The sequence below is a fragment of the Cupressus sempervirens genome, chromosome 4, assembly GCF_028749045.1.
Source record: "Cupressus sempervirens isolate cs-2001-9-10 chromosome 4, ASM2874904v1, whole genome shotgun sequence".
Classification (NCBI taxonomy): domain Eukaryota; kingdom Viridiplantae; phylum Streptophyta; class Pinopsida; order Cupressales; family Cupressaceae; genus Cupressus; species Cupressus sempervirens.
The window spans coordinates 505922107-505945838 of NC_143121.1; the positions used below are offsets into that span (position 1 = coordinate 505922107).

The 23732-nt window shown below is 33.7% G+C and overlaps 1 protein-coding gene across 5 annotated transcripts; it reads right to left on the reverse strand.

The window, feature by feature from the left end:
• Positions 1-19232: 19232 nt before the first annotated feature.
• LOC149562152 (uncharacterized) lies at positions 19233-23593 on the reverse strand. Of its 5 annotated transcripts, none has more exons than XM_089825694.1 (4): positions 21101-23593; positions 20800-20917; positions 19641-19704; positions 19233-19506 (listed from the first exon to the last, which is right to left on the reverse strand). In XM_089825694.1, exons 1-4 carry the CDS (start codon positions 21161-21163, stop codon positions 19410-19412), a joined length of 342 nt encoding a protein of 113 aa, XP_089681820.1. In that variant the 5' UTR covers positions 21164-23593; the 3' UTR covers positions 19233-19409. The 5 variants fall into 5 exon arrangements, with proteins under 5 accessions (XP_089681820.1, XP_089681818.1, XP_089681817.1 ...); XM_089825692.1 differs by having other exon boundaries at positions 19233-19517; XM_089825691.1 differs by having other exon boundaries at positions 19606-19704.
• Positions 23594-23732: the final 139 nt, after the last annotated feature.

Below are 23732 nucleotides of genomic sequence, written 5' to 3' on the forward strand. Positions count from 1 at the left end.
TTCATGCAATATGGTTCTACTAATATTAAAACAAGGATTTCTAGTTTATGTTTTAAAAGAATTTTTTACACCAAAATAATAAATTTTCTTCTTCCTAATTTCTCTAAAATAATGTAACCCTAAAGTTATTTCGTTTAACTTTCACATATAAAAACCATTTATAAATTTTAACAATTATTACAATGCAACCTGACACGCATGAAAAAGACAATCTTTTTAAAGAAAAGATCTGCAAGGTTCTCAAAACCTACCTTCAATCTGTTAGCAGAATTTTCAAGATAGCACAAGCCCAAAACATATGATCCAAAATACTCCTAAGCTTTGTATTTACTCTTTAACTTCAATGTTAAATTGTCATGAACCTTTGTGTAAACCTGCTAATTATGACTCTCCATCCAATTGCTCTCCCAAAACATGTATCCCTCTAAAATGACCAAAAAGCCTCCAATAAAGAGTCATAACCCTGACTAGGGTTTCCTGATTTTTATTTTGATAAAAAGTCCCTTACTTTTAATTAAATGTTAGATAACTTAATTTATTGAATCTTTTCATACACACTCAAAACACTTTTTATTTAAAATACTTTTTCTTTTCTTTTCTTTACTTTATTTATTTTGCAAGACACTTTTAGAATCATAATTTATTATTTTAATTAATAATAATTAAAGTTCATTATTAAAATATAGCTCTAACTTAATTATTAATAATTAAATTATTACAATAAACCAATATTTACTCTTTAATATTTTGATTCTCTTTTTATTTATTTATTTTCTATTTTCCAATTTGGACTTTTAAATTAAGTCTTTAAATCAAATTAAAGCATATATTTAATTATTTAAATATCATCATACTTTAATATTTCTTTTTTAATCAATTAATATTTATTAATTCTAATATCACATGATTAATCTAAGCATCTTAATTAAATCATTTATCAAACAAATCACATAGCCAAACCCACATAAAAGCAACATAAGAAAAACTAACCAAAGTCTAAATCAAACAACACACACAAAGAAAAAATCATGAGTTACAAAAGGGTAGGCAGTCAAATAAATGTCCTCATTCTCAGGACAAGTAATTAGGCTTTGGCTAGGATTGGACCTAAACATTATATCCTCATTCTTACCATTGAGTTATTGCGATAGGGTACACTCATCTTGGCAATTCAGGGATGTCAATGCCCCGTGACTGCAACCTGCATAAAAGATAAGCATGTACATGTGCATATATCTCTAAGCTAAAAAAGTAATGGTGGGGAGTGGTACATCGTGTAGATCTTGACTCGCACGTGACTATGACTCCCTCCCTCAATCACATCAGACACATTAAACAAAAATGTAAAACAGACACACACACCATACACATGCAAGTATGGGGTAAGTATAATCAATAAATCATGAGTATAAGTAGCATATATTCTAATATAAACAACTCATCATTATTATTTGAATTCATATCATATGATGTCATTATAGAAGCAATTATATTTACTAACTAAGAGTAATTTAAGTAACGTCATTATGTAGATAATCATGACCATCAAATAGACACATGAAAGTATCATCATTGCAAGTAAGTAACCATTGCTATGTGATATATTATCTTACATAACAAAGTATTGCTTATCAAATTTCAGTTAACGGATAACATGCCCACAGAAGAGTCAAATAGAACTTTAACAATAAAGTCTACAATGATAGTAAAAAAAGAGTGGTATTACATCCTCCCCACCTTAAAATAGGCTTACTCCTAGAAGTCAACTATCACTACTAAGATACTCAAAGTCAAAAGTAATATCTAAAATATCATACTAAAGGGTCAAATAGAAAATTAATACAATCCATCTTACTAAGTATACACATCCAACCACTAAGAGCAATGTGATTATAATTTAAGCATAAACCAAAAACTACGTTGATAAGACATTCTTCCTTTAATAATTTGTTAAATAGGTTCTAGATTCACATTCAATGAGCATCATAAAAGACTTTCAAAATTTAATGTTACATTTGAATGATAAGTTGAGAATCTTGTGCAATCCTAGTTAATGCAACATTCACCTAGCCATAATTAATGTGGCACCCATGCAACCTATGTGATCCAAATGGCTTTCCTTTCTACATGCAATCATAATGCAACCTTACAGTGTCCTCCCTTATACGTACTATCAGAGGTCCTTGATGAACATGATAGAAATAATACTTATCACATAATAGGGCCAACAATATCAAATATTTAGATAGTCACCATAGAACTCAAAAGAAAGACCCAAGTGGGTGAATATCAAGTTCAAGAGTCAATAAAAAGAACACTAGAGTGATTTTCAACAATAAATCAAGTAGACCAGTGTCACAAAATAGATAGTGAAAATAGAGTAAGGTGACCAATCCACGTATAAGAATGTTGAAAAATTCAATGCTAGCCCACTCATAACATGAACAAATCATAAATAACCCGAAACAAATTTCCATAAGATCATGTTTCACATAATAAGGTGACTAGTTGTAGCCACACTCTAGGGAGTAATTGCTTCATGACATCCAGGGGTCTAGTATATTGTTAGATAATGCTCTTTAAACAAAATGAAAACTAAGATAGGTCATTAATAACTGTTACAAATATCTTTCATGTCATTCCATACATATACAAGCTCTACTTACTAGCAATCATTCCATGCATTTATTATAATGCTCAAGTTTGTTAATACATGAAAATCTACATGATACATCTAAAACAATGTTTCTAACTCCATTTTATAAAATGATACTAGTATATCATATGTCAAATGGTTCTCTTATGAAATTAATACATAATCCAATTGGGAACTTAAGTCCTTGACCCAATTGACCTACTAGGATAAGACACACTCACAACACTATAAATGCATAACTTACAATAAGTAATGTATTATTTCAATTTTTGCATGATGCATTTGACATTAATGGAAATACTATGAATTAACTTCAAATTTATCTTTTCACATATTGTTAGAACACCCACACAAAATAGTATGCAATACATAATAAAATTCAATCAATACACATGAGTTTAAGCCTCAAGTAGAAATCAATGTCAAATCATCAAATGAATAAGCAACAAAGTCTATCATACTAACTTAACAAGAAATACTCCAAGTAAGCTATAAGATAACAAAGATAAATTGTACAATCAAAAAATAATAACCTAAAACACCAAGCGTTATGAATTCAAGTTTTATTGTTCAAATTCCCTATTATTGTACAATTTTCTTGTTCAATTGTGTTGTCTAAATTTTTTAATGATAAGTTTTATTTTTTAATCTTATTAGAATTCTTTGTAATTGGATCCCAAAGCTTTTAATCTTTCACACTGGCATCATAGCCAAAGAAGATACACTCAACTACCTTGTTCTCCAATTTTGATATTTTCTCACTTGGCATGTGGGCATATGCCTCACAACTAAAGACTGAGATGTCTCAATGAGGGCTTCTTTATAGACCATGTCTCCATAGGTGTCTTCTCAACAAGTGTTGAAGTAGGAGATCTGTTAATTAAATAACATGCAATGGCTACAGCATCGACCTAAAACTTTTGTTCAAGCCTAGATGATGGTCCTACCCCTCTTCATTAATGATATATTCATCCTCTCTACAACTCCATTTTGTTGTGGGGTGTATGGAATTGTCTTGTGTCTCTCAATTCCATGATCCTTACCAAACTTGTCAATTTCTACTAAACAAAACTCATCATCATTGTCAGTCCTTTTTTCTACAGTTTTGATTTCCAACTAAGGACTTAAATTCCTTAAATTGACTAGAAATTTTAGATTTAATTTAGAGGTAACACACAAATGTCCTCCTACTATAATCATCTATGAATCAAACAAAAAAACACATCTAGATACCGTAGGAACATTAACTAGATCAAGCACATCTAATTGAATATAATCCAAAACCCTAGAAGACTTATGAGAATTAGAATAAAAAGAAACATGATGTTGTTTACCATACATACAATGTTCACAAAAGTTGAACTATGTATTACAATCATCAAGGCCTTCAACAAGGCGGTAACACCCTTCTCACCAATGTGACCAAGTCTTTGCTGCCATATTATTGTCTTCTTGGCAGGGAGCTTCATCTCTAAAGAATTTGCACTCTTAGGTACCCAAAGTGCAAGACCATCAGATGTAGAAACAATAGTCTTCTTCTATTCTTGATCTATTGGTGAGGATGAAAAATTCAAAGCCCTTTTCTTGGAATTCATAGAATCCCTATTGCATTGAATCATGCATGCATCCAGTCTATAAAAGGTGTCAATCCTAACACTCTTAGCAAGCACCATAGAGCATCTTGTCATCTTGCATCCACCACTCAACAAACAACATGCACACCCATGTCACCAAGCTTGTTGACTAAAAGTAGGTTCTGTGCCAAACCAAGAATATGCCTCACACAACCAATATGTTTCACTCTACCATTAGGAAACTTGATCTTGACTCTATGACGAGCAACAATATTCAGGTGAGAGTTGTCACCCAGATACACCTTACCACCATCAAACTCTTCATACTTGAAAACCAATCTCTATGAGAAGTCATGTGGAAAGAAGCACCTAACTCTATCAACCACACATTTTCTTATGCATGTGTTGTCAAGGCTATAACAAAAGCATCTACATCATCTTGAGAAGATGTTTTAGAGTCAGAATCAAAGAAATCATTTTTACCTTTCTTTTTCTTCTCCCGTTTGCACTATTTTTGGAGATGATCAATTTTGTCGTAGGTCCAACATTTTGCCTTGGACTTTTTACCAGGAGATCTAGATCTCCTAGGAGACATGGATTTACCCTTCTTGTCCTTTTCCTTGACTTTCTCCATTATTATGCCACGAGAAACTAGGGCCTCCTTAGCCATCGTAGAAGATTTTCTTCGAATCTCTTCAGATAACAATGAACCAACTGCACCCCCCAATTTGAAAGTGATTGTGCTTCCAATAATCATAACACGGTCATCCCATGAGTCCAACAAAGAACATAACAGAAGCATGCTTTTATCTTGATCATCAATCTTATCACCAACAAAATTCAACTAAGCAACTAGCACATTAAATACATTCAAGTGATTAGCAACAGAACATTCGTCCTCCATCCTCAAAGGATACAACTTCTTTCCTAGAAATAACTTATTTACCAAGGATTTACCTTGATAAATAGCAACAAGCTTCTTCCAAAGATCTGTTGTAGCCTTCTCTTCTTGCGCATTTAGGAGCACTAAATCAGCCAAATAGAGTCTTATCAAACCCTTGGCTTTTTTATCCATCTTATCCCACCCATCTTGTGATGAAGTTTGAGATTTCGTTGAAGAAACCACAACCCATAGATCTATATCTACAAGCATAGCCTCCATTTTGAGTCTCCACAACTCAAAATTGTCACCATTAAATTTATCCATCTCTACTCTCTATTAGATGTGTTGTCATATCTAACCTGCAAAAATATTATGAAATATTCCTCTACAAAACTCCAACTGAAACCATATCTGCACTAAAAAACACTTCTACCCAACAACAATAACTAGATGGCCAAACTCTGATACCAACTGAAAGGAATCCAAGTGCAAAAAGACTTTCAAATGCTAAATCTAACAGGAGAGATAATGCTAAGAATTTTCAGAAATCCTTGAGCTTACAAACTAGATAAACACATATAGAAAAAAGATTATATAGATAAACACATAACACCAAATATGCATGGGAAAACCCTTTCGAGAAAAAAACCCACCACTCCAAAGCCAAACCCAATTATATTAAATACAATAGGGGCAAGGATGATTTTCACACTACAGATTTAGCTTGTCTAACATTTCTCTAAAGAGTGTATTCTCACAACTATCTCCATCAACAATTTACTTGACATATATTTCCACCAGAAGTACATCTTGTTTGAAATATGTTGGATCTTAGCCATGAAATATCAAGGCTTGTTTCCTATGTTTATTCCTTCTTGGGGACTATCATTGTCCTAATCATGAGACTTTCTCCTACATTTGGAGAAACCTCTTACTCGATTCCTTCATTCTCAACTTGAGCTAGGTTCAACTTGGATGGTCCTTGATTCATATCTTACATGTTATAATTAGAATATTCAAATACATTGTGTCCTCCACACGTAAAACAAGTAAATCATCTTATTTGACCTTCCCAAACCCAACCACTACCATAACCTTTACCTCGCTAAAACCCCCTTCCTCTTTTGTTGATTTAGTGGTGTTTGGTAGGGTTTATCTTGTTTCTTTGTTCCTTGGGATGATTCACCTTGGTCGTAACTTGAACCACCATGTGATGGAAATTACATACCCCTTCTTCCTCCTCTATTCCTTTGAAAATGCAATCAACTTGGCTTTGCTTATGCATTTAAAGCAGTTGGTACGCTCTTTCATGGCAGTGACTAAATGCATGCTCAACTCATCTTAGATAGAAAACTTTAAGCCATTAACATATCTTGCAACCATTATGTTCATCAATTTCATTGGGAGCCACACAAATGGATAATTTGCAATATTCATTTGCAATCTTCTACAATAGATAATTTTTGCTTTATTTTGAAAACTTTAAAAGAAAGTATGTATAATCTACAAGTAGACATTTCTCTAGGCTTCTTCACCTTTTATCAAGTTCTTATTTCTTTTTTCCCTTTTGGGTTCTTTCCTTTTGCATGTGATCCCATCACATCATTACATGCCCTTTTAATTTATTGCAGCAAAATTTGACTTTCTTCTCCTCTAGCATACACTTCCACTCAAAAAGCTTGCTCATGCTATTTAGCCAATCTATCACCTCCTCTAGTTTAAGACAACCTATATGATTATATACTTCAACTTTGATGTCATCATTTCTTTCTTCTAATGCCCTTAGCATGCTCCCTTCAAAATTATAGTTCATTTCTTTGTTCTTCCACTTCTTCAACTTTTTCATGTTATTCAACTCCCCTTCCATGGCTTATTTTATCATTGGAATCGTCTCTTGTTTGGCGTGGTCCTTTATTTGGAAGTATTTATATAAGTTTTGCTACTTATCTCTAATGTATGTACATGTCTTTATGCATCTATGTAATGTCTCTTCCTCTCTCTCCCAAAATCTCCCTGCTCTGGTACCAAATAATGTAGCCATATTCTCTTAAGCATTAATAGAAAATTCAAAAGAAAAACATAACTCTTCTTCATTCTTCTTCCAACTACTTTGTTATAACAAAGAGAGAAAATAATTTAAGTACAATTCAAATGTTACCGTTTTTGACAATTTCCCACAAAAGAAAAAGGAAAAAAAAAAAACATTTTTTGGACCATTTATTGATAATTTTTTAAACAAATCCTACAAACTTGGATTTTTCCGTAAAACTTGTACAAACTAAGATGAGATGAATTGTCAACTAATCTTCAAATTGGAAACATTTATATCAAAGTTATTAATTATAAATACTTTCTAAAATTTTGAAAACCCACTTTTAGCTGAATTTGAAGGTTTCAACGAGCTTTTTGACTCCCATGAAAAATTTCAAACCACCATGTGATGGAAATTACGTACCCCTTCTTCCTCCTCCATTCCTTTGAAAATGCAATCAACTTGGCTTTGCTTATGCATTTAAAGCAGTTGGTACACTCTTTCATGGCAGTGACTCAATGCATGCTTAACTCATCTTGGATAGAAAACTTTAAGCCATTAACATATCTTGCAACCATTATGTTCATCAATTTCATTGGGAGCCACACAAATGGATAATTTGCAATATTCATTTGCAATCTTCTACAATAGATAAATTTTGCTTTATTTTGAAAACTTCAAAAGAAAGTGTGTATAATCTACAAGTAGACATTTCTCTAGGTTTCTTCACCTTTTATCAGGTTCTTATTTCCTTTTTTCCCTTTCGGGTTCTTTCCTTTTGCATGTGATCCCATCACATCATTACATGCCCTTTTAATTTATTGCAGCCAAATTTGACTTTCTTCTCCTCTAGCATATGCTTCCACTCAAAAAGCTTTCTCATGCTATGCAATCTATCACCTCCTCTAGTTTAAGACTGTAATCCCCTAAAAATGGTCATCTAGACTATTAGCCCCCTTTTCAACATTTTGGCTAAATTAATTTAATCATTTACCTAGACCAATTGTTCATTTTTCATAGGCACATAAAACTTGTGATTGGAGTCTTTTGGTAATAGAAGAGTATGCTCTTCACCCTTGTGGTGAATCAGAAATCTTGACTTGCCATTTGGTTTCAAAAGCAAGGGGTAACTGAATCTTCCTAGTGTGTTTGGGAGAAAATGATTGGAATAGGAGAGTATGCTCTTCACCTTTGTGGTGAATCAAAAATCTTGACTTCTGAAAGTTGATCCACTCTTTGTGTAGTTAGAATCTTTTAGAGGGCCTGCTCTCGGACAACCTGAGAGGAACGACCCAAGTGGGGACAAACCGATTACTTGGCTCTTCCAACCCACTATAAACTCAAGGCTATCAAGGACACAAAACTTTGGTAGACGTAGTGTTTATCTTCACCTAGTTTGATCACTTATGGAATTTCGACCATAGGGAGATCACTAGGCAAGAATGCTTAAGGTACTCTTGTGATCGCGAGATCGGTTACTCATCGCAAGGTGAGGTGTCCCGTAATTGGGAGCAAGGGGAACACTATGAACGGAAGCCCTATCTAAACACCCTAAGTTAGTAACTACCCTTTTTAGCCGCTCAACTTCTTGGTGCAAGGACCGATCCTAGTGGATTACCCGGAGCACCCCAAGATTTACACTCACCATATGTGTTCCCTTGGTTATGCTTATGGCATTTCCATGAAAAAGTCAATATCTCTTGTGGGCAACCACTTGGTGTGAGGCAAAGGAGCCTCAAGTGTGGACCAAGTTGTTGAGTAAAGAACCATGTCCTTTAGGTAGATATTGCTTGATGTGTTCTCGAATGTGCTAGACCTATGAAAATCTTTGGAACATACACATGATGATAGTTCTAGGGATTTCTTTTGAGACCTCAGATATGCTTGTATCATGCAAGGTTGTTTTGTCCCTTGCTTGATTGTTTGAAGACTACTTCATGTGTCACTATCTTGCTTGGAAAGAAATTTTGAACATCAAACTTGCTATGCTATCAACTATTGTCAAACTTTGTCAACCAAGTCAAAGCATCAAGTCTTAACATTTTTCTTGTGTTGCTTCCTAAGGGGAGTCTCATCATTTGACTTTGATTTGCTATGTCTCTAGTTCTTGAACATGCTTAAAGTGAATTTTTGGTCTTAGTTCTCTTGGTCTTTCTATCTTCATGGTCTATGTCCACTTGCTTGTTATCTTTTTGTTGAAATGGTTGCCTTGATTTCTTGACTACACTCTTGGGTTGGAGAGTTGTTCACTTGTCACCCTGCTTGCTCTATCTATTTGGCTATTTGGGCATCTTGCCTAGCTATTGACTTGAGTCATTCATGTTGTAAATTTCTTGGGCATATTGTTTGACAAGTCACTTTAATCTCTCTCTACTATCTTGGCAAGTGAACACTCTACCTCCTATAGTTTCAACATCAAGTTATCTTCTAGGCTCTTTTATGCTTGGCTTTGCATCTACCACTATGGAATTCAAATCTTGTGCTACCAAACCTCAACCAAATCTAGATGATCATGATATCCTCCATATCACTAAAGAATTTCAAGATCTATATGTGCAATACAAAGAACTAGAAGAGACAAATGATCTTTCTTACCTTCATTTCTCTAAGCGCATGACAAAAATGAAGTCTAAACTTGAGAAAAGGTTAGAGGAGAAGATTGCATCATTACATGAATCTTCCTTAAGGTCTTTACATGCATGTAAGTCACCTTCTTTGAGGTCATCCTCTTCTTCTAGGTCTACATGCTCTACTTCAAGACATCAAATGTCTTCATCTTCTAGATCTAAAGACCTCTTTAGAGAACAAGCAAGTGATACCTCCTTTGAGCCTATGCTAAAATTTCATGATGGACCTATCTTTGACCAAGCTAATGATGAAGACATGGATGCATACCATTCACTTGAGAAACAACAAAAGGACTCTAGACATACTTCTAATAGAACTTTTGCTCCCTTGGAAGATTCTTATGATGACACTTTGCAAAAAATTCTTGGCAATAAGATCATCATGTTACCTAAGTCTAGCTCATATGGAAACCCATTCTTGGATATCTATTGTGCTTATCATCAACATAATGAACATGCTACTTTTGATTGTATAGAGCTTAAACATAAAATCCAAGATCTCATTGATGATGAGATTGTTGATCTTGGAACCTCTAGTGACTCATGTGCTGAGGATACTTCTCTTGAGCAAGATTACATTGATGAACCTATGTCTAGTAGTGGCTCCATTACATCTTCCACTTCTTCCAACACTCATGCATCTCCCAAAACTTCAAAGCTTTCCAACATGCCTCTATCAAAAAAGGAACCTAATGCTTTCCACATTGACTATGTGTATCCTCAAGGGCTACCTCTAAAAGAAACTCAAGCTAACCTTCACTTGGTTGCAAACCTTTTCCATGCTACTAATCTTAAACATCCTCAACCTTCATGCACTACTATGCCTAATCCAAACACTACTCCATTCACTCTTCATTCTCCCTTGTCCTTGGAAGTGGCTCCATGTCAAGAGGACTCTCAAAAAGAAAAAGCTATAAATTTCAAGAAAGATCAAGATCAAGCACCCTTTCATCTCTTTCAATATTTTTCCCCTCCATATCCTATATCTTGTCCACCCCCCCAGTATGATGAAGATACCACTTCTATTATCTCCCTTGAGCTTACTGAAAATTATGAGAAAAGTTCTCTTCATATGCTATCCAAAGCTACTTGTCAAGATCAAAGCATCCCCTCATGTTCTACTTCTCCACATCCACTTCAAAATTGTGCTCAAGCTTCAAGTGCTTCTATTAAAAATGTTGTTCCTATGAAAGGTACTCTTGAGTCTATTGATGGCTTTGAACATGTTGCTCACTCTAAAGATGTTGATATCCCTTCCCACTATCCCTTTGCATCTTCTAAATCTATCCTTGGTCCTTATCCATCAAAGCTAAAGTCTTCAAACCTTCCATCTATATTGGGACCTTATGTTCCTCCATCTCCTACATTCACTCCTAGTGCATTCCCTAGCTCTCCTATAATACCTCAAGATCAACAAAGACACTCATCCTTGATGACTTTTCACCAATCTATACATCTAAACCAATCATATCATCCTTATTCATCCATAAATCCCAAGTCCTTTGGAAGTGAGAATAAACATAAGAATCCATTGAAAAATAAAGATCACTATGTCCCATCTAATCGACATGTGAATGCTAAGAAGGAGAACACACAAAAGAGACCGCAAAGGTCCACTATTAAAAAAGCTAAATCAAAGAAAATATGGGTTCCTAAACCCATTATTGAAGAAATGTGTTTTGAAGTATCCAAAGAATAGAGCTATATGGATTCCCAAGTCTCTTTTAAAAGGCTTGAATATTGAAAATACTTCAAAGTTGACATTCAAGCTTCCAAAGGCTTCCATTCTATCTTCTTCCAAAAATCTTCCTAAAATTATTCCAAAGCCTTCCACTCCGCTTTTTTCCAAATCTCTTCTACCACCTCATACATCTAAATCTCAAGCTATTTCATCCATGATTCCTCCATTGTTCCAATACCCTTCAAGGTGTGTGTCAATGTTGATCTTGTCCAATATTTTAGCTACCCACATGAAATCCTCTAAAGCTTACACCTCCTTTCTATACATGAACTCTTATCCTCCATATATTCTTCCTACTACCATTTCCCTTTCATCACCCTATCAACATCTTTGAGCATACCTTTCTATGGTCTTGGCTTTTCATGGCTTATCTTTTCTATAGGAGCACTATCTAAATTCAAAAAGCTTGAGCTCTTTCTAAAAATTCAAAAAAAAGAAAAAAAAAAAAAAAAAAAATGAAAATGTGCCTTGGTGAAAACTACTTCTTGTGGCACCTTGGTAGCAAAAGTAAAGAGAAATAAATCCATCCTATGTTGAAAACTACTTCTTGTGGCACCTTGGATAAGTACCATGATAAAAACTTGGCAAACAGGTATCATGCATAATTCTTCCATCATCCATCTATCCCCTCTTCTCTCTTTGATCTTGACAATGTTGAGCTATCTTTGCATATTGGCTATCTTATCCACGAGATTTTCTATTGTGCTCTCCCATTCACTCATAGCCTTTATCTTGAGCTTTATTCTTATTTCTCTATCCCATTGCTATACTATCTAGTTGACCCCTTGATCTTGATCATAATAAATGAAACATGGTTCTCATAGGTCTCTTGACATGTCTACTCTTTTGGACTATATGCTTCATGCTATCTCACTTGTTGGCTTCATTGCTTATCCTACGTGCTATCTTTCTTATTACTTCCATTGCTTATCCAAAATATGCTCCATATGACTATTTCACCTCTTTCCCTAGCTTGGGTACTCTTGAGGAGTCTGTCCTTAAGGATCACTTTCACTTGCTTCACATTCCTTTCTTATGCATCTTTGCTTATCCATCGGCTTGTTTCTCCATCATGTCCTATACCTTGCTAGACATTGGGAGAAAATGATGTGATCTTGCTTGAGAACTAGTGATATCTAAAACCTTCTAAAAAATTTCAAAAAAAATCATATATGATTCTGAAAAAAAATCCTAAAAATCAAAAAATGTCTTGAAAAAATGATCATCTTAGTGAAAACCTAGCAATAGGCACTTTGATGTATCACCAAAAAAATTCAAAAATTGAAAAATACAAAAAAATTGAAAAAAATCCTGAAAAAATCTGTCAAGTGGTGAAAATCTAGAAATAGGTGCTACTTGAGACCCTTGCACCTCTGTCTATCAGTCTCAATCACCTATTTTGCTACACATTTCCTAGCTTGTAATTGTTTCATGTCCTCGTCTTGGGGGCACAACTACTTAGCCTTTTTGAGGTATTCTTGTGCATTTGGGTTTCTTTGACAACTCACAAAATAGTGTTTCTCAACACTTCCCCCACTTTGACATCAAGTGTTTTTCAACACTTTACAGATAGTTTACCTATGGTCTCCGATGTTGTGATATTTCTCACTACCAGAATCAAGTCTTGAAAAAATGGCCAAGTGACTTGCACACACGCACTTTAACACTTAAACGACTGAGCTATGCTGATCTTTATCTACTTTGTGTGCTGTCTATGATGATTTCTTTGCCATGTGTTCCCTCCCTAATAGTCTTTTGAGGATGTCATTGACTAGAAGACTGGGGGCATGGGGCATGTTTTCTTGATTTCTGCTTGTGGGTATACTTTGTTTGTCTATAGTGTTGTAAGCATTTATGCTTGACCTATTCAACATTTTGACTTACAAATGTATCATCCTTGACTGTTTCGCAAGACCGCACTTGGGGTTTATCTTGGCGCTTATGCCTTGATACAGGTGTAATCTTGTTAATTAAACTTAGGGATTCTAATCGCGTAGTTATCTTGACTTACATGTCTCTGATGCTTAGATTGGATTTCCACATACCTATCTAATGTCGATCATATTCATATCCTCATAGTTATACTAGTGATGGTTGTATGATCTCATGATGTCCCTAATAAATGCTCAATGATGAAATTAAGAGTCTAAATGTTATGCGCTTCTTGCTGGTAAACCACTTTGCATATTAGCTTGCATTTTAGGTTCATTTTCTAGCTTAGTCTTGCATTCTTGCATATGGGGAGAGCTCTCTTTCTTCATCTTTTTGTGGACATATCAGCTAACTCCTTTCATATATTTCTTTACTTTCTTCTTGTTCATGTCTTTTCACCGTCTTAATCTTTCGCTTCATCTCTTTTCTATCTTGTCATCACATTATATAAAGTTTTGACCTCTTAAATAATTTTGACGTCCTAGATTCATTTTCGGGATCGAAATCCAAATTTGAGTTCATCTTGATGGTCAAAATTGTCTTTTAAAATTCTACTTTCTTCTGAGCAGTTAGCTGACCTTTTGAGGTCTAATCTCTGAATCATCACTGGGGCATCTTCATTTCTTCATGTCTTCATCATTTCCATACTTCATATCTACTTAAATTCACTATTTCATGTCTAAAATCACCTTTCTACTCATTTCGACCTTATTTTTATGCTATATCCTTCAAGGTCAACTCTAGTCAAACTGGGGCATTTTATCAATTTTCTTATATAGTCATTCTTGGGTTCTAATCATCTATCTGTCATCTTGGACATTGCTATATTCTAATTTTCTCATTTCTAGCCAGTTTTTTGCATCCCCTTACCTCATTTCAATTTCGATCCCGAGGGGGCAGAAATACTCTATCACTGATTGCTACAACTATCTATTTCTTAGGAGCATTTGTTTGATCTTCTCACTTGTTCTCGATCTATCTACTTTGCTAAGTGTTAGTATTCTTCTTGAATTCTGACATCATCTTTTCCTAGTGTTCAGTACTACCGCTATCAGGCTGTGCATTTAGGACTTGCTATCTTTTTCTACATTTCGTTCTTCAAAATCAAATATCTATATCTATCACCGCCTACTTGGCTTTTTATTTTCTTTGACATAATGTGTTCCCAGATCGATCACGCATTAGTCAAAGAGGGGCAAATGTAATCACCTAAAAATGGTCATCTAGACTATTAGCTCCATTTTCAACATTTTGGCTAAATTAATTTAATCATTTACCTAGACCAAATTGCTAATAATTAATTTATTTGATTATAACCTATAGTTTGACTATGCTATCCTAAGTTCATTATTTGATTAAAAGAACATGTCCCCTTTTAATTAAATAAAAGACCCCATTCTTCTAACCCACTTAAAGTGCACAAATAAAGTCCTTTTTCTATTTTACAATTAAAAGAAAAGGCTTGTGAGACTTTTGTCTTATATGACAAGTTAACTTATATTCTATTGGTTGACTTGTGTGTGCACATGGATCACTCCTCTTTTCAAATTCCACCGTTGATCATCCACCATCTTCATCTTGATCTCTACCGTCCATACATCTTTAAAAGGGAGAGAGCTTTCCCCCTCAATCCATCCATCTTTTGAATATTGTCATGCTGTAGGTTTTCTAACAGGTTCCTTTGGAGCTTTGTGGAGAACTTCTCATTTTCTTGTCTCATTCTCTCATTTCCTTCATATTAGTCTTAAGATCATATTGTAAATAATTAGATCACATAGCTTAATAGCTAGATTTGTAACATTCCCATCTCATTTTTAGTATAACTTGCATTGTGCATCTCATCCTAATATAGTTTCATTTTTGCATTGCATGATCCAAGAGTTCTTTGACACTAGCACTCTTGCTCTTGTCTAAAGAATCTCCCATTTTGTGGTTTACTAGCAAGGGTTGTATTTCTAAGGCTCAGCTGAGAGCTCCTATATGCTCATTTGTATGCCCCTTGCACTCCATAACTAGGGAGCTCTAAGTCGGCATTCGAGCTTTCCAATCTATGGAGAACCTCGAATAGAATGATTTAGAGAAGTGCACCTTTTCGAGTGTACAAAGACAACCTATATGATTATATACTTCAACTTTGATGTCATCATTTCTTCCTTCTAATGCCCTTAGCATGCTCTCTTCAAAATTATAGTTCATTTCTTTGCTCTTCCACTTCTTCAACTTTTTCATGTTATTCAACTCCCCTTCCATGGCTTATTTTATCATTGGGATCGTCTCTTGTTTTTTGTGGTACTTTATTTGGAAGTATTTATATAAGATATGCTACTTATCTCTAATGTATGTACATGTCTTTATGCATCTATGTAATGTCTCTTCCTCTCTCTTCCAACAATCTTCCTGCTCTGATACCAGAGGATGTAGCCATATTCTCTTAAGCATTAATAAAAAATTCAAAAGAAAAACAAAACTCTTCTTCATTCTTCTTCCAACTACTTTGTTATAACAAAGAGAGAAAATAATTTAAGTACATTCAAACCCTTCTCGTTGATCAAACATCGTATCCGCTCTTTGAAAGACTCAAAAGATACCCTTTTGCAATCTGGAGTCTACAAGATTGAATGTTCATGTGGTGTTCCCTATATAGGAGAAACGGGGCACGCTATCAAAACTCGATTAAAGGAACATGGGGCTGACATACAACACGATCGAGTTGCCAAGTCAACCCTAGCTGAGCACTCCTCAACCACTAAACACCACATTTGCCTAGAGAAGGCACAAGTCTTATGCCAAGAAGACAATTTCTTTAGGCGAAAAATCAAAGAGGCCATTGCAATTGGCAACCACCCGTGGAATCTTAATCGAGATGAAGGGTTATTTCTTAGCCATTCATGGCAACCCCTATTATCATCTATCAGAAACCTTTCTTGCCACCCCTAATGCTCTCTCTCTCTCTCTCTCTCTCTCTCTCTCTCTCTCTCTCTCATCATCCTCCACTCTGCCTCTCTTGCTCTCTCCCCCTCCCCCCCCCCCCCCCCCCCCGCCATTTTTTCATTCCAATTTTCACTTAGTTTTATTTTTATAGTTTTTATTTTATCTTTTGCTTTTCATATTTTCAGCTTCAAAATTTTTATTTATTTTTATTTTTATTATTATTTATTTATTATTATTATTATTATTATTTATTTTTTATTATTATTTTAAATTTTTACTTTAGTTATTTATTCATTTACTAATGTATTTTCATTTTCTTTTTATTTTATTTCATTATATATTTGTGTGTGTGTGTGTGGGTCAAATTTGTTCTTTGGTGTTGACACATGTGTCCTTGTTAGACACACACACATAAAAGCACTCTTAAGTGTTCTTAGGTTGTATCCATGTCGTTATTGTCTTATAGTCCCTTTCTAGTGTCTTTTTTATTCTATTACCATTATTTTCATTATTATAATATAGTAATGATTATGAGTATATAATATTGATTATTATTATATAATAATGACCATTATTATATAATAATAATTTCTATGATATTATTTGATCATTATTTATTTAGAATTTCTTTAGCATTTCTTAAGATTATATATATATACACACACACACAAAAATATGCATGATATTTATTATTACATTATATATATATATATATATATATATATATATAATGTAATAATAAATATCATGCATATTTGTATATATTCATCTATTGTTGTGTTATTATTTTGTTTTGAGCCTTCCTATTCAACTTTCGAGTTACCCTCATTTGTTATATTTTTATCTTTCACATTGGTTTTAGTAGATCTGTCATTATTTCTTGTTGTTGTTTTCTCTCTTGTGGTTGGATATATTTTTATCTATTCTCTTTGGGTTCTCCTTCCCTCCTTTACCTTATTGTTGAACCTCAAACTTTTCTTGATTGTGGTGCACCTACCCCTCTTCCTTTCCCCGCCTTTTTATCCTTATTGGGTCTGCAATCTTTCCACTTTTTTCCTTCAGCTCTCTCATCCTGATGATGGATCACAGAGTGTGATCCAAAACATTGATGCAAAAATTGTAACACAATCTACCCAGAAAACACAGCTAAGAATTCTAATGGATTGTAGAAAACTACTATCTACAATTTAAGTACAATTCAAATGTTACCTTTTTTGACAATTTCCCACAAAAGAAAAAGGAAAGAAAAAACATTTTTTGGACCATTTTTTGATAATTTTTTAAACAAATCCTACAAACTTGGATTTTTTCGTAAAACTTGTCCAAACTAAGATGAGATGAATTGTCAACTAATCTTCAAATTGGAAACATTTATGTCAAAGTTATTAATTATAAATACTTTAAAAAATTTTGAAAACCCACTTTTAGTTGAATTTGAAGGTTTCAATGAGCTTTTTGACTCCCACTTAAAAATGTCAAAATGGCACCCACTGAGTCAAGCTCAATCAGCAATCCAAATAACTTCTCATAATAAGCCACTTGTCAAATTTCAACAAAGTTCACAAGTTATGACCCATGGACGTCCCTGCATCAAACACAATGCTCTTTGAATCCATATCACTACCATGGAGTGCAATAAAACTTAGGCACGAATTTAAATCCTAAGCCATTATATTGTGTATTTTCTCCATATCTTGTCAAGGGCTTGAAAAGGATCTATAACAAGAGACGTGAAGCATCATAGTTCTTGCCATGTGTGATAGTTGTATTGTTGTGGAGCAAGGAAGGAAAGGGTTGACATTAAGTAATATTCAGTTACCTTGAATAAACAAGAAATGTACTTAAATATTCAGTTGCAGTGGTGTATTTTAATTAATTTAAAAAATAGTAAATAAATATTCAATTTAAATTTAATGTAAATATTTGTTTGTAAGAAATCTAAGCTTCCTTTATGCTCCTTATAATTATGGAATTAAATGAAAAATAATTATGTACATCGTGGGTAAACTACAATCTCTTTTAATGGCATGTAAAGAACTGCCAATAGTAACTATTTATTTGTAAATGAGGTGCATAATTATTATTCTTGACTAATTATAAAATAGAAAGGTATTTAGATAGTTGATAATAAAAATTATACTAGATTTTCATATAAATCTATTTTATTATTATCATAATTAATATGAAAAAATTATTTGTATTTATATACACCTTCAATTTATTGATATCTAAATGAAAATGATTCTTTAATTACCCATAATATGAGACAATCCTAATAAGACATTTGTATTACTCAATCCACTATGTTAAAAACAAAATATCTTATTTACACGGGTGGCTAAAGTTAAAAAAGAAAGTGATTTTGCTACAATCAACTAGTAAGGTTGAAAAAAGTCAATAGAAAATCTCACACTAACTAAAAAGTGTACATATGAAATATATATATATATATATATATATATATGAGGTGTAAGAAAAAGGTATACTTAGCAACATCTAATCACGGGCAAAAGAATTAATACTAATATCTATAGCTCAAAAAAATATTGGAACCGCCTGAAACATACTCTTCTCTGGTTATGGACACAAACCCCAATAGGGAACAAGAGGTTTTCTCAAATAGCAAAGCCATTTGCTAAGCACTAAACTAAAATTAGATGGTGGTATCTACCTATACTTTGTGACGGTTATCATTAAGCCAAACTTTTTAAAATGATAAACAAATCTTTAAACGTAAGCCTTGGAATTTCAGGTGTCGTCAAAAATTGAAAAACCTTGTCGACGATAAGTACGGCCAAATGCACATCACCGCAACTGAAAACCGAGCCATTTTTTAAGAACTAAAATAGAAAAAGCTCTCAAGAATATCTGCCACATTATTCAATTAATTAATATTCATTTTCGAAAAGCTAAAAATAATCTATAATACACATTAAATTAATAAAAACTGGAATACTAAAATTTGCCATAAAGGTGACCTATTGAAAACTTTACAACATTTTAAATGGATTTTATTGAGGATGAACCAATACTCTAGTTTGACAGTAAAGAAGGCGAGGAAGAGGTGGGATTTGAATTCGGACTTTGCTTTACGTGTTCTTCTCTTGCATGTGGAGCTTTGGCATGACGCCTGCACAAGCACTGCATATTGTAAGTCAAGTCTTTAGTTTTCTGAATCGAAGTATCCAATAAAAAACAAGTGCATTTTATGTTTTCTCAATTGACGTACCAAATAATAAATAAGTGTTTTGACGGTTGGCGTACCTGTCCTGGCGCTTCTCCAGAAAGCGTTGCAGAGCATGCTTTCTGGCAATTGGAAGATCCGCGCCTGTGCATTTTAAATGAGGTGTTATTCACAATTCAAAATACGCGAGAATAAATTTTATTTTGATAGTTTGAGTTAAGAAGAAATTTTTGATGAATTTGTGTGAGATAAAATTGAGGAGATATATTTAAAAGATTGCAAATAAAGATTGGGAGCGATAATAAATTTTATTTTGATAGTTCGAGTTAAGAAGAAAGTTTTTGATAAATTTGTGTGAGATAAAATTGAGGAGAAATATTTAAAAGATTGCAAATAAAGATTGGGAGGTCCTGCTTTTAGTGATCTTTAAAAATCATTTATTTAAATAGTCTTACATACAGCAATAGTAAATCATTATATATTGTAATTGAGGTCTCACTGTAAGTGATCTCTGAAAATCATTTATTTCAGTAGTCTTGCATACAGCAATAGTAAATCATTTATACATTGTAATTGTTTTTAAAAAATATTTTTATTGATTCATTTGTATATTACTATTAGAAATTTGTGAATCTACCTAGATTTCATCAGCCTTTTGTCTTTACCACTAGACTAATAATCTATTAAATATAAAAAGTTAAATTAAGATTTTATTAATTAATATTTTTATTTTTTAAAATACAGCTAAGCATTGATTAGATATATAATAAATTATTGTTAATAACAATTTTTTAAATTAATCTAGACATAATTAAAAATAAAATAAAATAAAACAAAGTCTGCGATTTCATTTGTGGCGTCCTCAGTCTGTGCTCTGGAGTCTGGACCAACACGTTAACTAAAATATATATATTGTTTTTTGTTAAAAGATGCAACCACCCTGTTGGAGGAATAAAAAGCTGATTTTAATTAATGATAATAATTATGTTCGTTGTTTTGCACAGGATGACAAATGCAGAATGGTTTGATGTTTGTCTAAATTTTAAAATAAATTTTAGAATGTTTTTAAAATTGACTCTATGAGATTTTGCATTTTGAATCTACAAGGCTGTGATCTAAAATCTCTGTGAAAAACTGATTATAAATCGAAATCTTTCAAATCAATATTTTGAACTGTAAAAGAAGTTCTTCGCTGTAAATAAAAATTCCAACTAGAAAAAAAGTAGTTTTGCCTCATACCTGAGATCTTGCGAGTCGACTGACTGTAAATTGCTAACGAAATCGATTTTTCCGGTGGTGAACGTGACACCAAACCGCCATTGTTCCCATTGCTGCCCAGTAACATAATGGCCCATGCCTGAAATTCAACTAATTAAGTTTATAACAGATTAGAAGTATGAATTATTTCTAATTTTGACTGATTCGATTTGTGGACCTATAGATCTGCAAACAATTTTTGTTTTTTTGAACAGACAGACAATCAAAACAAAATGTGTAAGTTTTCAGCAGAAAAACGGCATCCGAAGGCGAAGTGAATAACCTTGGAAGAGCTGAAGAAGCACAGCAAGAGGGAAGATCTGTGGCTTGCCGTGGAAGGAAGCATCTATAATATTACAGAATGGGTGAAGAAGCATCCAGGCGGTGAGCTTGTTTTGTTAAATCTTGCAGGGGAGGATGCGAGTGATATATTTATTGCGTATCATCCAGAGATTTCAACAATATATGCACGCAAACCAAATAAAAGAACCCCCAACTTGTGCACATCTAAAGCAGAGGAGATGTCGTGTGTTGCATACAGTCTGATAAAAACTTCAGTCCAAAAAAGTTATTGTCATGACATGCATCACAAAAGGCAATCACATGACTCCATGCGCTTTACAAAAACGTCATCTTGTAAGCTGCTTGACATTCGAAGCAAAATCCTACATCATGCTGAAACATTACAAATCAAAAATGTTGTGCAATGCAATCTTTGACCTTGTATGGCTCACAACAGTAGCGCTAAACCAAAAATATCCTAAAACGGTACAAAACGGTTATAAATCAAATTTTATAAGTTCCATGCAACCAGTTCTACAGCAAGGTAAACAGTCTTGACCTTGTAAACCTCTCACTAATAATATGCAACAGGAATTATCATAAAACAGATAAACTTGTTTGCTGCAAAGACAACAACTCACAATTTTGTGATTCTACAGCTTTCAATAAGACGAACCTCAATTAGTTGCCCTAATACAGATACACTTTTTAGCTACGAGCGCTGCAAATCAAGGTTTCCCGATAATTCACACACAATTATTGCCAAGCATTAGAGTTTCTCAATTGACAAGTGCAGACATTAACTGCAACCGTGGATACTTGTCACCTATAGGATTCCAGATAATTTACCCTAAAACAGCTCTTCATTACCTACCAAGGCTTTCTGGATATTGGTACCTGAAAATTTACCCCAATCAGCCACTAAGAGCGCCAAATTAAGCGTAAAAAGAAAAGGCACAAAGGAAACAAAACAAGAAGAAAACCTAATAGATCTCGCCAAATGACCCACTGCCAATCTTGCGGCCAAGCCTGTATCTGTTCCGCACAAGTAAATGTCTAACACTTGTTCTCGTCAATACCTGCTTCAGAGACCTGGATGACAAATGGGACAGGTGGATATGGACAAACAATATTCAATGTCAAACGCACATAATCCAGATAAATGCCCACCGACATTAATTGAAGTGTCGGAAAAACGATGGAGTTATAGACAAGCATTAATGTTCAATGAATTCCCAACAGCTAAGGACAAATGCAAAGATTTTAAGTGGCACAGACATGTACCCCAGAGATATGCACCCAGTATGTATGTCAGGGGTATTTATTTGTTTGTAACTATCGGAGCTTTTATTTTGTTCTTTTTTTTGTTGAGAAAATTATTTTTTTCCTTGCCTAAATTGACCATAGCCAATGAAATGTGATATAAACAGTATTTTGTATATTTGGAAAATAGATTTTTTAAAAGAAACATTAAAATAGATTAGAGAAGTGATAAAATATTCTGATCTCATTGGTCAGATTAATAAAACTAAAAGAACTTGCATGAATGCATTAGTATTCCTGCCTATGGCAGGAACTAAAAATGTCATATTTATTTTATTACAACAAAAAACATATTACAGGTCTATTATTATATATCAATATTTCTTTTGGGTCTTTTCAGCTAGATATCATCTTCGAAGTACAAACTAATCTGACTCATAGATTTCTATACAGTGTTTCCCAGTTTAAAAGAGATCCTTCTAGGAGTCATAAAGATGTTAAGAAACTTCATCTTAAGACATGTAAGGACATGTTTCTTATAATCAAGACATACATGGTACAGGTCTCTAAATATTAAATAACATGGTACAAATAGCAGAGTTGGATTGGGTCATGGTATTGCTTCCCATTGGTTCTGGGTTTAAGTTTGAAGCTCAAAATTATTTGATGCAAGGAGCTTGTGGGCAATTGAAGAAGGATCTTGTAATTGGGTGCATCTTCAAGAGATTAGTCTCACACCAGCACACCTCTTACTAGCCCCAACATGACAATGAAAGACCAGCCAAATTAAGACAGGTTGAGCACTGGGCTCAGTCATAGAGATACTCTTTGATGCAATAAATAAAAAATCTTGACTTTGTAAGTTTTTGAAATATTGTAACATGTATCTTGATTCATTAGTTTCAACTTAAGCACATCATCTGCTCAAAGCAGCTTTGTATATCTCATTATTTGTAACAAAGCAATGGCCATAATCTATACGACAGCGAATTGCTGTGAAATTGCAAATAGAATAGACATCTATGCAGAATGCATCTCCTTCCTCTCAAAGAAAGCTGATTCCATGCATTGGAATTATATTTTCTAGGCTCCAAATTTTAACAAGACTAATATAATGGATGTCATAACCATGAACTGCTTCCATGCAGAACTTTCAAATGTTTCAAGGTTCCACATAAAAATATCTTTTTCCATAAGAATCTATGCATGGGTGGATAGAAATTGGCACAAGAACCATGTCAAGAATATGCCAGCCTAGAGCAACTCAAAAGTACTCTTCATCTGATGGAATAAACATATGTACCATGCTAAAAGATGTATCGGCAGCATCTATGTTAAAACCTTTTAATCTAAAATTGCAACATAGCAAA